This window comes from Nicotiana tabacum, chromosome 24, assembly GCF_000715075.1.
Source record: "Nicotiana tabacum cultivar K326 chromosome 24, ASM71507v2, whole genome shotgun sequence".
NCBI lineage: Eukaryota > Viridiplantae > Streptophyta > Magnoliopsida > Solanales > Solanaceae > Nicotiana > Nicotiana tabacum.
The window spans coordinates 9,916,197-9,928,806 of record NC_134103.1 but is presented as its reverse complement, the minus strand read 5'-3'; the positions used below and the strand labels follow the sequence as shown (position 1 = coordinate 9,928,806).

At 39.0% G+C, this 12,610-nt stretch overlaps 1 protein-coding gene across 1 annotated transcript; it reads left to right on the top strand.

Moving 5' to 3' along the window:
• Positions 1-302: 302 nt before the first annotated feature.
• LOC107784456 (putative isoprenylcysteine alpha-carbonyl methylesterase ICMEL1) lies at positions 303-10,568 on the top strand. The gene is made up of 11 exons (XM_016605589.2): positions 303-954; positions 5,556-5,632; positions 5,828-5,897; positions 5,988-6,068; positions 6,376-6,450; positions 6,932-7,033; positions 7,121-7,261; positions 7,681-7,746; positions 7,853-7,996; positions 9,808-9,898; positions 9,991-10,568. The coding sequence occupies exons 1-11, from the start codon at positions 617-619 to the stop codon at positions 10,144-10,146; spliced, it is 1,341 nt and encodes a 446-aa protein (XP_016461075.1). The 5' UTR covers positions 303-616; the 3' UTR covers positions 10,147-10,568.
• Positions 10,569-12,610: the final 2,042 nt, after the last annotated feature.

Below are 12,610 nucleotides of genomic sequence, written 5' to 3'. Positions count from 1 at the left end.
TAATTAGAAGTCTCGAATCATTCAATTTTTTTGTATTTCTATATGTTGCGCGAACAAATAATACACTACTATATGTAGTATTTCGTTTTGACTGTATTCGTAAATTTATGACTATTCATACTTTGTAAAATAGCCACTATTATTATAAAAAAGAAAAGAACCAATTTCAGCATCTCCAGAAAAAAAGAACAAAAAAACAACTACATATGAAAACACAACATGTGGAACTAATCTAGTCATGGCCCACATTTCAACTGCCCCCCCCCCCCCACAAACAAAATTGTTTCTTCCTCTTCTTCTCCATCCTCTGAAATTCAAAAACTGTAAAAACAAAACATACAATTTTCTCAAATCTTATTGAATCAATAATTCATGAAGATAAGAGAATCTTGATCCATCTTCCCTTTCTCTCTTCTCATCACATGTTTACAGAACAACCCAACAAAATTCCAACTCATTTTCCCCCCAAGATAACATTATTTTCTTGTTTTTTCTGTCGATTCCTATTCTCTAAAAATCAAATCTTGTTCTTCCAAGATAACTTTGTTTGTTCTTGTTTTCTCACAATTTTATAATCAAAATCAAATCTTTTAATATTTTTTCTTGTTTTTTCTCAATGCAATCACCTAACATTCTTCCTATTTCTAACCTCAATTCATCAAATATGATCCCAACATCATCTACAGCTACTGCTGACACAATGTTAATTCATGTACAAGAAAATGATGATTCTAAGATTGAGAAAAAACCCCTTTTGTCTAGAACCTTTAGTTACACTCCATCTTCTTCTTCTTCTTCAAATTTGCTTAAGCAGCAGCAAAGGAGGAGACGTATTGCAAGTGAAAACTCCCTTTGTTCAGTAGCTGTTGAAGGTTGTAGCCAAGATATGGGAAGGGCTGCTTCTGATACTTTTATTGTTACTAAGCTTAGCTTTACCCTCTTGAGATATCTCGGGTAACTTTTTTTTTAGCTATATTTTGGTAATACTCCCTCCGTCCCATTTTATATGTTGCGCTTTGATTGAGCATTAGAGTTTAAGAAAGAACGAAATACTTTTAAAATTTATGGTCTAAAACAAGTTACACGTATTTGTGTAGCTACAAATTATGGGTAAAAGTAGAAATGTGTCATTTTTTGGACAAGACTAAAAAGGAAAGTGCATAACATGAATTGGGATAGGGGGAATAATAGTTTTGTTGTTTACATGTTTGAATTTGTTTATTGTTTTGGTTTGTCTTCTTGGAAAGGCTTGAAAGTTCTGAAATTTGATCCTTTTCCCCTTATTTTGATGTCTTAGATTGTGGTGATGATGTGATTGGCATTACTATGTTTGTATCTTTCTGTTAACACAATTAGTCTCTCAGTTTTTGGTTGAAAGAAGCAGAAAGAAAATAGATTAGGAGTGGTGTTTTATGACTTCTATGTGAACCTATTAAGGGAATAGTTATTGGCCAAATGTTGCATAATATGTGGATCTGTCCAGAGGCGAAGCTAGGATTTTTAGTTGATGAGTTCTGCACCACAATCCTTTTTATTTACTAGGTTCCGAATAGACTATTAATATATATTCATTGAATTTTTAACACAATACAGGGTTTGAGCTAAAGCTACTGAGTTATGACAAACCTATAACTATAAGGTTGGCTCCGCCTGGATCTTTCGGTTCATGGAATGGAACTGGATATTGCCAGTTGCTACCTAGCAAATTGTAACTTAGGCAAGCTCTTTTAAACTACATTTTGAGTATGCTTCATGAGACCTCAAGTAAAAAAATCTCCCTTTTTCTACGTTTAAGGAAATTTACTTGTAAGAAGACATTTAAAGTAAGATAACCAACGGAACTATAATCATTAACTTTATTATCATTCTACTATTTTTAGTGACGCACATGCTAAGTGACGGGCGTGTGGGCGTGCACTGTTGGGGGTTCGTGACTTGGTCGGTCCCGTAGCAACTATAAAGTTGCATACTTTGTTAAAACCATTGATACTTATATGTTTTAGAAAAATTTCTGTAAATTGGGCTGAATGCCATGTTTGGGCCTTGCGCCAATGCTGTTTGGACCCTTAAGGGCTGTCTTACCATCCTCTCATTGTTTTCGATTAAAAATCTATACTAAGTCATGTTTATACTTGTTTACCGCATAACTCAGTTTTATGACTCTATTTTGATGCATATAAATGTTTTGGGCCGAATGCCCTGTTTTACTGAAATGCCCGAGAGGCTTGAGTTACTTATGACTGAGTGAGGCCGAGGGCCTGATTGGTGAGGATGAGTGTGGATCGGGGTTGCCCGCCTGCAGCATACTTAGTCCCTGGTCTGTATCCATACCTCATCATTTCTCTAATGTCCATCTTTGATCTCTGTGGTGACTGCATCCCCGGGTTTTGCTCGGTATCTTCTATTTTCGTTGTCTGCATGATCTCAACTGCATGCAAAGAGACCTCGTCTAATCCTTCTAAGAACGGAACTGCATGTTCCTAATAAGTTGATTGGATCCATTCGTCGTGGATTACAATATCTTAGCAAGCCCACTCGAACTGCATGCACTGGTGTAGGGTATGCGGGACTACCCCTGCCCTGTGTATCCAAGGTCTTCCTAGCAACAGGTTGTATGAACATGAAATATCCATCACTTCGAATAGTATGGGAAACTCAACTGGTCTAATTTGCAGGGCCAAATAGATTTCTCCAATGACGTCCTTCTGTGACCCGTCAAAATCCCTTACCCTCATGTGACTTTCCTTTACTTCTCTCAGATGAATACCCAACTCTCATAGGGTAGAGAGCGGGCACATATTGACTCTTGATCCCCCATCAACGAGTACTCTAGACACCAACTTATCTCTGCATTTGACGGTGATGCGTAAAGATTTGTTGTCTATAGGAAGTTCATCTCTTCGGAAAGTGATCATATTTGCTTAAACCATCTTACCGATGGTTGTTGCTAGTGCCTCACTGGTGGTGTTGCTCGGCACACTCACCCCACTTAATACTTTCATCAGGGCGTCTTTATGACTGTCAGAACTCATTAGTAGATCCATGATTGATATTTGTGCTGGGGTTTTCTTTAATAGTTCCTCCATGGAGTATTCTTTGGTTGACATCCTCTTCCAAAACTTGGCGGCCTCCGGATCTGTTATATTCCTTCTCTGAATCGGTTCCTTTCTTAAATTTCCTCGGTTTACATCCTCATGAGCATAACACCTCCCTGACCTGGTCATTCCATGAGCCGCTGCGGAATTCGTCATCTTGGCATTCCCTTTCTGCTAATATGACCACAAGACTGTCTTGTATTCCTGATCCACTTCATCTAGACTGTAAGACAATAGGGTTGTAAATTCAACTACTATAATATAGTGTTGCATATTGCTAGTATAATGTGTTTCTGAAAGATTAAACAACAACCATAACTAAGCCTCAGTCCCAAACAAGTTGGGGTTCCTGAAACCCCAACTTGTGTTTCTACATGTGTTTCTGAAAGATTAAACCTGCTCAAAATTTACGAGTGGTTGAGCATTACATGTAACCATGGTTTTTCCAGCTTCAGAGAAAATATAGAGTTTACGATCAATTGTACTTCACATTTAGGAAAGAGGCTATCACTAAGTAGAATTGAGCATCGCCTTATTTCACCTTTCATGTGGTTTAATGGGTTGTGGGAACTTGAAAGTAACTTAATATTAATGAAAACTTAATATTAATATAGAGATACCGAACCATGATAGTGGTTAACTTAAGGACAGGAGCAGACGCCATAAATGGCAAGTAAGATTAGTGTTATTCACCTTCGCTTCTCATGATTCAAGATAAGCTAGCGACGCATCTATCTTTGGTGGTTTGGCCATTCAACTTGCATATTCAAGAAGCCGCTTTCTAACAATGACAAGTTGGAAGTGAAGTGGAAGGAATAAGCTTTGCCTGCCAGTCTCCTCGGAATGATTTCTCTCCCTGCCTCCCCCTCCCTTTCCTACCAACCAAACTTTGGGAGAGGAGAAAACACTTCTGCTGATTTTCTTCTGTCCTTCATCAATGTAAAGGAGTTATGCGTAATCATTCCGACCTTTTTCATACCAGATTATCGTCTTTTAGATCAGCATGTCCAAGTCATCCCCCTAGAGATATGTGGTCCATCTTAGATGGTCAAGTTAAATCAATGCTTTCTCTCTGTGCCCGTATTTGCTAGATCGGTTCAGCTATCTAAAGGCTCCACCCCCATCAATTTTTACCCTACACAGCGACTTATTGGATATTCTCTGTTGTTGCACATCTGTACATGTATTTAAGTGGACTACTAGAATTCAGCTTCTCCACTTGCTATGAAGAAACCACTTGATTGTTTATCACCCAAATGGTTCATTTCACCCTACCCATTCATGAGGAGCTTTTAGAATGCTTAGCACTCTTTTAATATTAACCATTTTAGCTAGTCAATCAATGTCATTGCAGTACTCTCTTGGTAACTCTTTTAGTATTCTAATCTTTTATGCTTGTCAATACCGTCAGTCTCTTGAAAATTGCAATCTGTAACCCTTTATCTGCCTCCTTGACAAGTTTCATTTTACAGTTCCTAGGTCCAAGATGCTTCTATAACTTCTGTCCCTTTCTCCTCCAATCTTTAGATGACAACGCTGGAAACCTTCAAATTGGTTATTTCAACTTGTGTTATGGAACTCATTTTGGTTGGGAAACTAACAACCAGAATGGAGTATTATGGTCCACTACTTAAATCCAATGTAAACACCATTGCCTGGATGTCTATGAACAAAGTTCTGATTGGCACTTAACTTGCCTTTCACTTTCTTAGGTATCCTCCAACCTCATGACACTCTGGTAGCACTTCTCCATTTCAACTATCCTATTATTGATCTATTGGGTAATGCTCCAGTAGCATTTCTCCTTTTAAACTATCGTATTATGATTCTATGTGTTACGTTTTAATCTTTCGTATCATTCTCCTGGAAAATCGAGCCTAAATATCTTAATTGTTTGCATTTAGGCACCACAATCCTGTCTGATCTCACCTCAACTTTACTCTTCTCATACTTTCGTGCATATAGTAAGTCTTACTTATACTTATCCTTAAACCCTCTCTTTACGGTGCTTCTCCAATGTTCAAACTTTTGGTTGCCACCTAGCTAGCTTCGTCAATTAATAAAATATCAGCAACAAATAACATACACCATGGGACCTTATCTTGTATAGTGTTAGTAGCTCATCCATTAGTAGGGTAAACAAGTGAAGGTTCAATGGTTTCATTCCACGGTTATGGTTGCCCAAGTAGCTTACGGTTTTATTATAGTGATTGCTTGCACTTGTTCCTGTATTTTTCTTTGTTTTCTCCTGAAGTGAATGCTTCATTTATTTATTTTTTATTTTTGTGATTGGAAAATTGTTATGACATTGTACTCTTCAGTAATGAATATTAGCTATTGGGTGTTGAACTTACTAGCTATCCGTGAATGAGAATAAATTTTGAACAAAAGCAGAATCTTAATGTCAGTGTATATGAAAGGCACTTTCTAAATGTTTTCTGGTCATCTATCTTTATTCAGGGTAGGCTACAGATGGATCGTCCGGTTTCTTGCCCTTGGCTGTTATGCTATGCTACTTATGCCTGGTTTTATTCAAGGTCTGGAACATCTAGGATATGTCGTCCGAACACCTGACTTTAAATACCTTGATCACTTCATATGATCGTATTTACATGTTATCTTGTGGATATCATCCTTTCCATTTTCCTTGTTTTCTTTTCTTCCTTTCTGCTTTTGCCCCCTTATATTTTAGAATATAAAGTCCATAAATAAATCATGCTTGTCTGATGCAGTTGGGTATTACTATTTCCATTCCAGTCAAGTACGTAGAGGCATTGTTTATGGAGATCAACCGAGAAATAGGTATTACGTTATAGGATCTAGCCCTTATTTTCATAGAATGCTTGAGCATACTTTTATGTCTTCATACCTTGTTAAAGTCTCATGGTGCAGGCTTGATCTATACCTGCCGAAAAACATGAACGGGCCAAAGCCTGTTGTTGCATTTGTAACAGGTGGAGCATGGATTATTGGGTGCGTAACTAAGTCATTTCCTTCAATTATGTCCATTTATCCTTTTAGTAACTGAGGAATATCCTTTGCTGCAAAATCTAGTCTGAGATAATATCAGCTGCAGCTTCTAGCTGTTCGCTAAGTGTGGAAACTGTTGCTTACATTGTAAACTATGCCTAGTTACATGGCTACATTCGTAGAAACTTTTAAGCTTACATTGTAAACTATGCATGGTTAAAATAGTTTCTCCTTATTTTCTTGTTTGAGCTAGTCAATGACGGTTTAATGAAATTTTGCTCTTAGTTATACTTTCTTCTTTGCTTTACAGTTACAAAGCTTGGGGTTCTCTTCTAGGACAACAGTTGTCAGAAAGAGACATTATTGTGGCATGCATTGATTACAGGTGATCTCTATTTATATCTGAGCAAAAGCAGTGCTTAGTGGGAACTGGGTGTTTTCGGGCGTAATGTGCTTTTACTTGATGGATCATTTAGATGTATATTAAGGAACTCATGCTCTCTGTTCTTGCACAGTTATGAGTTACACAGTTTTTCATTTGTTATTTACGCAGGAAAGCAATGGTCTTTTTTTATTACTACGTGATACACACATTATCTGAAACCAAAAAGAAAAGATTTAGCTTTCTCGCATTCATTAAAAAAGAAGCTTTCTTGTATTATAATTTCCAGCTCATTCAAAAGAAGCCAGCCAATGTTATAGGGAAATATTAATTTACCAAATGCAACATAGATTCCAACGCATCCATTGTTTCTCACACCTTGCATATACTATACGTTGGGTCATTAGATGCACGCTTCGGTTGCACTTGCATGCAACCACTAGTCAAGTTTGATATCTAAAGGCATTACAGTAATTGGTTGCAGAAATTTTCCTCAGGGAACAATTAGTGACATGGTTAAGGATGCTTCTCAAGGTATCTCCTTTGTTTGCAATAAGATTGCCGAATATGGAGGTGATCCTAACAGGTATCTAAGATGTCTTTCTCCTTACAGTTTTTCATCAATAATTCCCTTTGATTAAGAATGAAATATTGTGGTTTATTCTGCTTGTAGAATTTACTTAATGGGACAATCAGCTGGTGCACATATCGCTTCTTGTGCCCTTTTGGAGCAGGCAATCAAGGAGGCCAGTGAGGAACAGAGAGATTCTTGGAGTGTCTCCCAAATTAAGGCGTATTTTGGTCTATCGGGCGGGTAAGTTCTTGTTCAAGTTCCCATGATTACAAGGCTTGTAGTCTTTGACACTTCTTCCTTTAGGTCTTTTGCAAATCTTAAATTGCCAGATGAAATTAGAATCTGAATTGAGCTGAATCCAGCTTTCTTTTTTATATTTGAACGATATACAAGCTTAATAAGACAGAAAATATTAGAGCCCAGTAGAAAACAGGCGTGAATTTATCTTGCTTATTTAGATGCTGAAAATATTGTTTGTTTCTTTTGGAGCTCAAAATTTTACTTGTTTCCTTAGAAAGCATGAAGTAATTTTGCAATAGAATCAAAAACTATAAATCGCTTAATGAGGTCACTGGCAAAATGTTTAATGAAGTATATTTTTTTCTTGAATTGGGTAGTAGCATTGATGGAACTAATACCCCTTTTTAACACCTGAATAGGTATAATTTCCTGAACCTTGTTGACCACTTTCATAGCCGAGGTCTGTACCGTTCAATTTTTCTAAGGTATATATTTCTGACTTCTGGTACTATATTAGTGCTTTTACGGATGTTTACTGCTTATAAATTTTTCCAGTACATATCACTGATCTTTCTTTTAACACCTGCATAGCATAATGGAAGGGGAACAAGGGCTGCGACGATATTCACCTGAAGTAATGGCACAGGACCCGAACATTAAAAGTGCTGTTTCTCTCCTTCCTCCTATTGTTCTTTTCCATGGTACTGCAGACTATTCCATTCCGTGTAATTCCAGGTCTGAACCTCCTCCTTATGCATTTTTGTTATTGTTGCTATAACTGCACCACGTATTATTCAGCCATTTTCCCCCTTTTTTAAATGTAACTTTTATGCCTTATAGTTTCAAGTTCATCATGAGTCTGAATTTTGGGAAGAGGATAGTTTTTTATGCTCGATATAGTATGTATAGTGATAGATGATCTAGATTCCTCACCTTAACAAGTAAAATTTCTATGTAAGGCATTTCCAGTGGATGCAGCCAGCTTGTCACTTGGATATAAGCTGTATAGGTAGATATGAATAACTACCGAGGAGTATAAAGCTGGTTAATTAATTGTAGGACTGAGTGGTAGCATTTTTTATAGAAAGGTAGCCCGTAAAATGATATCCACAAAATCCAAAATAGTTGGATACAGTGTTGTAAATAGCGAGCGCTACAGCGCTAATAGCGTGTAGCGACGCGAGGCGAGACAGCATCGCTATTTTGGTCTGTTGCGTTGCGAGGAAGAAAAGGCGAGCGCCTCTGCATGTGTAGCGAGAGGCGCTGTGAGGCGAGAGGCACTGCGAGGCGTCGCTTTTTGAATAAAACGGAAGAAAAGGCAGCATTAATATTAAAACACAAAGTTAGGGCTTGGGTTTCACTTTTCTCCTTCAGCGACGAGCAGCGACCTTCTTCTTCTCCTTCAGCGACCTTCGATCTTCTTCTTCTTCTTCTTCCATCATCAGCCATCATCACCAGGTATGTTACTTTCTTTTCTTCTCTTCTTCTTCTTCTCCTTTTTTCTTCTACTTTCTTCTTCCTCTATTTCAGCAGCGACTTCTTCTTCTTCTTTCTTTTTCTTCTTCTTTCTTCTTTCTTCAATCATTCAATGATCAGCTCTTTCTTCTTTCTTTCTTCATTTTTCTTCTTCTTTCTTTGCTGATTTCCAGAGGCAGTAGCCTTTTTTTTTGCTCTGTTTTTCTTCTTCTTATTAATATATTATTGTTATTGAGTTTTAGTTATATGTATATAATATTTTATGTTTTTGTATAAATTGTCGCTTCACATAAAAAAGGCGAGCGCTTCGCTGCGCGCCTCTCGCCTCAGTGAAGCGGGCCCTCGTCGCTATTTGTCGCCGCACGCTATCCGAAACACTGGTTGGATATAAAATGGTGTCACTACTATGACATCTTATAAGTGTATTTAAGAATGTTTGATCTCAATTTGGACCAATGATGTTGATAATGAAGATTCAGGGTAAAGGGGGTAGGGCAGAGGCGGACCTAGGATTTGATAGTGGCGGGGGCACCACTATCGAATAAAAATTTGAGCAAATGCTGGAGTGAGAATCGAACCCAAACACTACACTAAAAGTCAAGTTTGTGCCGCATCAAATCGACCAATGCCGCCTAAGCTTTGAGTTTTAGGGTGCCAATTAAAATATATACCTATTATTTAAGATATATACACATATATATGCACTTTTTCGAAATTATCGGGGGCCGGTGACCCCCTATCCTAAGGGTTGGTCCGCCTCTGGGGAGGGGGGGAGTTGAGTCTTTGGCAAGTAGTGAAAAACGGCCTTGCCGAGTTGAGGGCTTGGCCAGAAACTTATCATGTGGTGCAGTTAACATATCTGCCAAGGGTATTAGCAGGAAGGGATCTCCGCTATGTCCTTTTTATCTTTAATGCCATTTTGTTTCCTAATGTATTGATGAGTGAAGTGAGGACATTTGACCTTATATCGGGAGGACCTTTTTTCAAAGTATCATGTACTTATTTTGCACTACTCTATGCAGATCCGAATATCCTTTGCACTCTTTGCTAACATATTTCTTTTAATCCAGCAAGAGTTTTGCTGATACTCTTAAAACACTCGGTGTCAAAGCTGAATGTATCTTATATGAAGGAAAGACACATACAGATTTGTTTCTTCAGGTAATTCATGCCTCGTTTTGCTTATTTCACACTTCATTCATTTCCTTGTTCGTGTTTGATTCTTTCTTATTATGGGCTGTGCTAACATTTAGGATCCAATGAGAGGTGGAATAGATGATATGTTAAATGATCTAATTACAATGATTCATGGTGATAACTTGGAAACTATCAGAGCAAATTCGACTCCAAGAAAACGCCTTGTACCTGAGTTCATGTTGAAGTTGGCTCGAAGTGTTAGCCCCTTTTAGCGATCATTCTACTGCTGCGTTCTTCATTGGATTCTGTCGGATCATTGTGCATTGAACGAAGAGTTCGACTAAAGGCCAGACCTTTCGAATAGATTAGCTTTCTTCCTATTTTTGTCCCCTGCTTATTCCTTGTTTTAGTCAGGTTATAGTGGATTTGCAACAAAAATAGGCATACAAATAGGTCATTCTTGGAAAGGAAAAATCCTTCACCCAATTATTCTTATGATATTGTAACATATTTTTAAGTCCTTTTTCTTAGCTATTGTGTCTCCTTTAGAGGAAAGTTCTGTGAATTCTGGATCCCAAGCCACTGTAGCACTAGTGAAGTTGCAACTACTTAGACTACAAGTCAAGTTCCAATTTTTTGCATGGTTTACTATTTTGTAAGTATGGTTTATTAGAATAAATAATTCTACCCATCTCTCATTGTATCTATATATTGTATACGGTCGAAATAGATTTCGGCCTTCCTACGTTTGATCGAGCTCAAGTGTTAAAAAGTCGGAATGAGATTTTGGGAGTGAGCTCCGAAGTTGGTACTAACGAGCCTCGAGCCCGAAGGTCGCTCGAGGAGTCGGCTCGATAAGGTGACCGAATCGATCCGCAAGGCACTGCTTCGATGTCGGAAATGTGCGACGCCCATCTCGAAGGTCGAACTCTAGCCAAGACCGAAGGGCCCGACCCGGTAACGAGTTCGAGCTAGTGTCGAGTTCACAGACAAGAGCCGTTGCAATCGCACCAAGAGAGAGAATTTTGGCGGAAATCGAGGAAGAGACAAGTCATCATGGGTCTTCCACTATATGCTTTATTTTATTATTTTTTGTAATGACCCTCTACTATAAAAGGGGAATCCTTGTAAGCTATGGGGGGCAGAGAAATAGAAAAACACACTGTAACAAAAAATCACTTCTCATATTGAAAGATATCCCTTTGTGCTTGTTTTACCTTATCTTATTCATTCTTGTTGCTCACTATTTGCATTCTCATAGTCTAGAATACACATATCTCTATTTCTCTACACGATTTATATCAAATTGTATCGCATATCCTTAGAACCATATATAAATCTAACGTTATCCGATTTTTCCGGTAAACAGTTTGGCGCCCACCGTGGGGCTAAGGGTAACAGTGATCGTTTGATATAAATCTAAGGTACACGCCAGCTTGCAACTTCAAATCAGCAATGGCTTTACCTATTGACCACGAAGTCGGCCTTCAAGATGAAACTAACAACTTGGCACCCGGGGCCGGAAGGCCACTTAACGATGGCACCGAGGCTCGAATCGAAGTACCCGAAATTCGAGCCGAAGTACCATTGGATGTCAATTCACAAATAGCTTTGGAGGCGAATTAGCGTTCCGAACCGGAAAGAAGCATTCAGGGCGGTACTCGATCCGTAGCCCGAGACACCCATAACACAGGGAAAATCGGGGCCAGCTTACGTATGATCTTCGAGATGTTACAAGCCCAACAAGTAACAAGTAGCAATAGCTCAGTTACAGAGCCAAACTCGCGCACAAAGCAGGCCGGATTCCAATCCACTTCGAGAAATCACCCCCAGAACGGAGCCCGCCATAGTGAAATCAAACGAGAAAGAATCGGGGACCACTCCCGGAATCACTAAATTGCTCGAGGAACTCACAAAACGAGTCGAAGCCAACGAAAAGAGAGTGGAAACATACAATGCTAGGGTCGATCAAATCTTGGGGGCTCCACCGATGATAAAAGGGCTTGATTCGAAGAAATTCATACAAAAGTCTTTTCCTTCGAGTGCGGCACCGAAACCCATCCCCAAAAAATTTCGTATGCCCGAAATCCCCAAATATAACGGTACGACCGATCCTAACGAACATGTTACATCTTACACATGTGCCATCAAAGGTAACGATTTGGAGGACGATGAGATCGAATCCGTGTTGTTGAAAACGTTCGGGGAGACCCTCTCGAAGGGAGCGATGATCTGGTATCACAATTTACCCCCAAATTCCATCGATTCTTTTGCCATGTTAGCGGATTCGTTCGTAAAGGCACATGCTGGTGCCATAAAGGTTGCAACAAGGAAATCAGACCTCGTCAAAGTAAAGCAAAGGGGTAATGAAATGCTGAGGAAATTCGTATCCCGATTTCAAATGGAACGCATGGAATTACCACCGGTTACAGACGATTGGGCCGTACAAGCTTTCACCCAAGGGTTGAACGAGCTAAGTTCGACAGCATCACACCGGCTAAAACAAAATTTTATCGAGTATCCAGCAATAATTTGGGCAGATGTACACAACCGATACCAATCGAAAATTAGGGTCGAGGATGATCAGTTGGGAGCTCCGTATGGACCCGTGCATCAGAATAGGAGAGCTACTAAAAACCAAAAGGAGATCGACAAAGAACAAAGGTCGAACAGAGACCGTTATCAACCATACGTCGCAGATCGGGTGAACAACGGTTCAACACGCAATACAGTTCG

What these genes read in the sequence shown, in the direction of transcription:
- LOC107784456 (XM_016605589.2), top strand. Translation starts at nt 617, where the DNA reads ATGCAATCACCTAACATTCTTCCTATTTCTAACCTCAATTCATCAAAT. An exon ending in ACCCTCTTGAGATATCTCGG is followed by an intron (nt 955 to 5,555) that starts GTAACTTTTTTT and finishes ATCTTTATTCAG; the next exon opens with GGTAGGCTACAGATGGATCG. An exon ending in TCCATTCCGTGTAATTCCAG is followed by an intron (nt 7,997 to 9,807) that starts GTCTGAACCTCC and finishes CTTTTAATCCAG; the next exon opens with CAAGAGTTTTGCTGATACTC.